Source organism: Trachymyrmex septentrionalis, unplaced genomic scaffold (genome assembly GCF_001594115.1).
Source record: "Trachymyrmex septentrionalis isolate Tsep2-gDNA-1 unplaced genomic scaffold, Tsep1.0 scaffold7, whole genome shotgun sequence".
NCBI lineage: Eukaryota > Metazoa > Arthropoda > Insecta > Hymenoptera > Formicidae > Trachymyrmex > Trachymyrmex septentrionalis.
In genome coordinates this window covers 295,580-296,477 of record NW_017305884.1, presented here as the reverse complement: position 1 = coordinate 296,477, position 898 = coordinate 295,580, and the positions used below count along the sequence as shown (strand labels likewise).

The window sequence follows — 898 nt, the reverse complement described above, 5'->3', positions numbered from 1 at the left end:
ATCACACACAGAAGGTCTGCGAGTTATCGCCGTGTTTTCATCTATTGCTAATGCCAACGTTTTGTGAATCTTGTCGTTCACGAAACGTTGACATTAGCAATAAACACGGCGATAACCCGCAAACCTTCTGGTATCTTTGATTAAACATTTTGCTTGTCGTTTCAGCGGTGACAATTGTTATCACTGTATGATCATCAACGGACGCCATGAGAACGTTATTCAATATCGCGAAAGTACGTTTATTGAATCTGAATTAGATATAAAGCTTAAGAAATTTTATTACAACCTGATAATTATTTTAGCAGGCTGGTGCAACTCGGAGCGATTGCGTTTGGAAAACATGTGCTCGGAAATTACTTCGGACGATACGCTCTATTCGATGTTCCGTGTAAACTCGAAACCGATAGCTTGCCCATTCAGCGGGGCGTCATTCACATTCACGTACAATCGGGGTTACGGCGAGTGTGCTATGCCTATAAGTCTCGTGGAGAAATGTACTGACGAGAGCAAGCTCCTCCTCAAGTACCAGGCCTGTCCGGATGTCGCGGGAACCGAGAGCAACAGTAAGTTGATCGTTGTATAAGTATTATCATTAAAAGTATTGGATTAACTAAGTACCACCGTGCTTAATTACGCTGTACTTATGTAGCACGTGTATGAAATATAGATATTTATTAATGTTGCAAGCACTTATTGACGTTCGCAATTAATATTGTAGTTATCTAGAGTTCAATAGTATCATGAGTAAAAATATACATATGTATTAATTATCGTAAAAGTAATATCTGATAAATCATTACTAATAGATATTGAGCATCCTATTGAGCATCAAAGTTAATTATGATATTACTACAGTACTTCTATTGCGTTTTAAAAGTCTAAAAAAATTTCAACGTGC

At 37.8% G+C, this 898-nt stretch overlaps 1 protein-coding gene across 3 annotated transcripts in view; it reads left to right on the top strand.

Moving 5' to 3' along the window:
- Positions 1-898, top strand: part of LOC108753612 — a 21,900-nt gene that overhangs the window by 15,587 nt on the left and 5,415 nt on the right. For 2 of the 3 annotated variants that reach the window (XM_018495363.1, XM_018495365.1), the window contains exons 4-5: positions 166-233; positions 303-563. In XM_018495363.1, coding sequence (XP_018350865.1) covers positions 166-233; positions 303-563 — 329 coding nt within the window. The remainder of the gene's footprint in view (positions 1-165; positions 234-302; positions 564-898) is intronic. The other variant, XM_018495366.1, reaches the window with a different exon arrangement.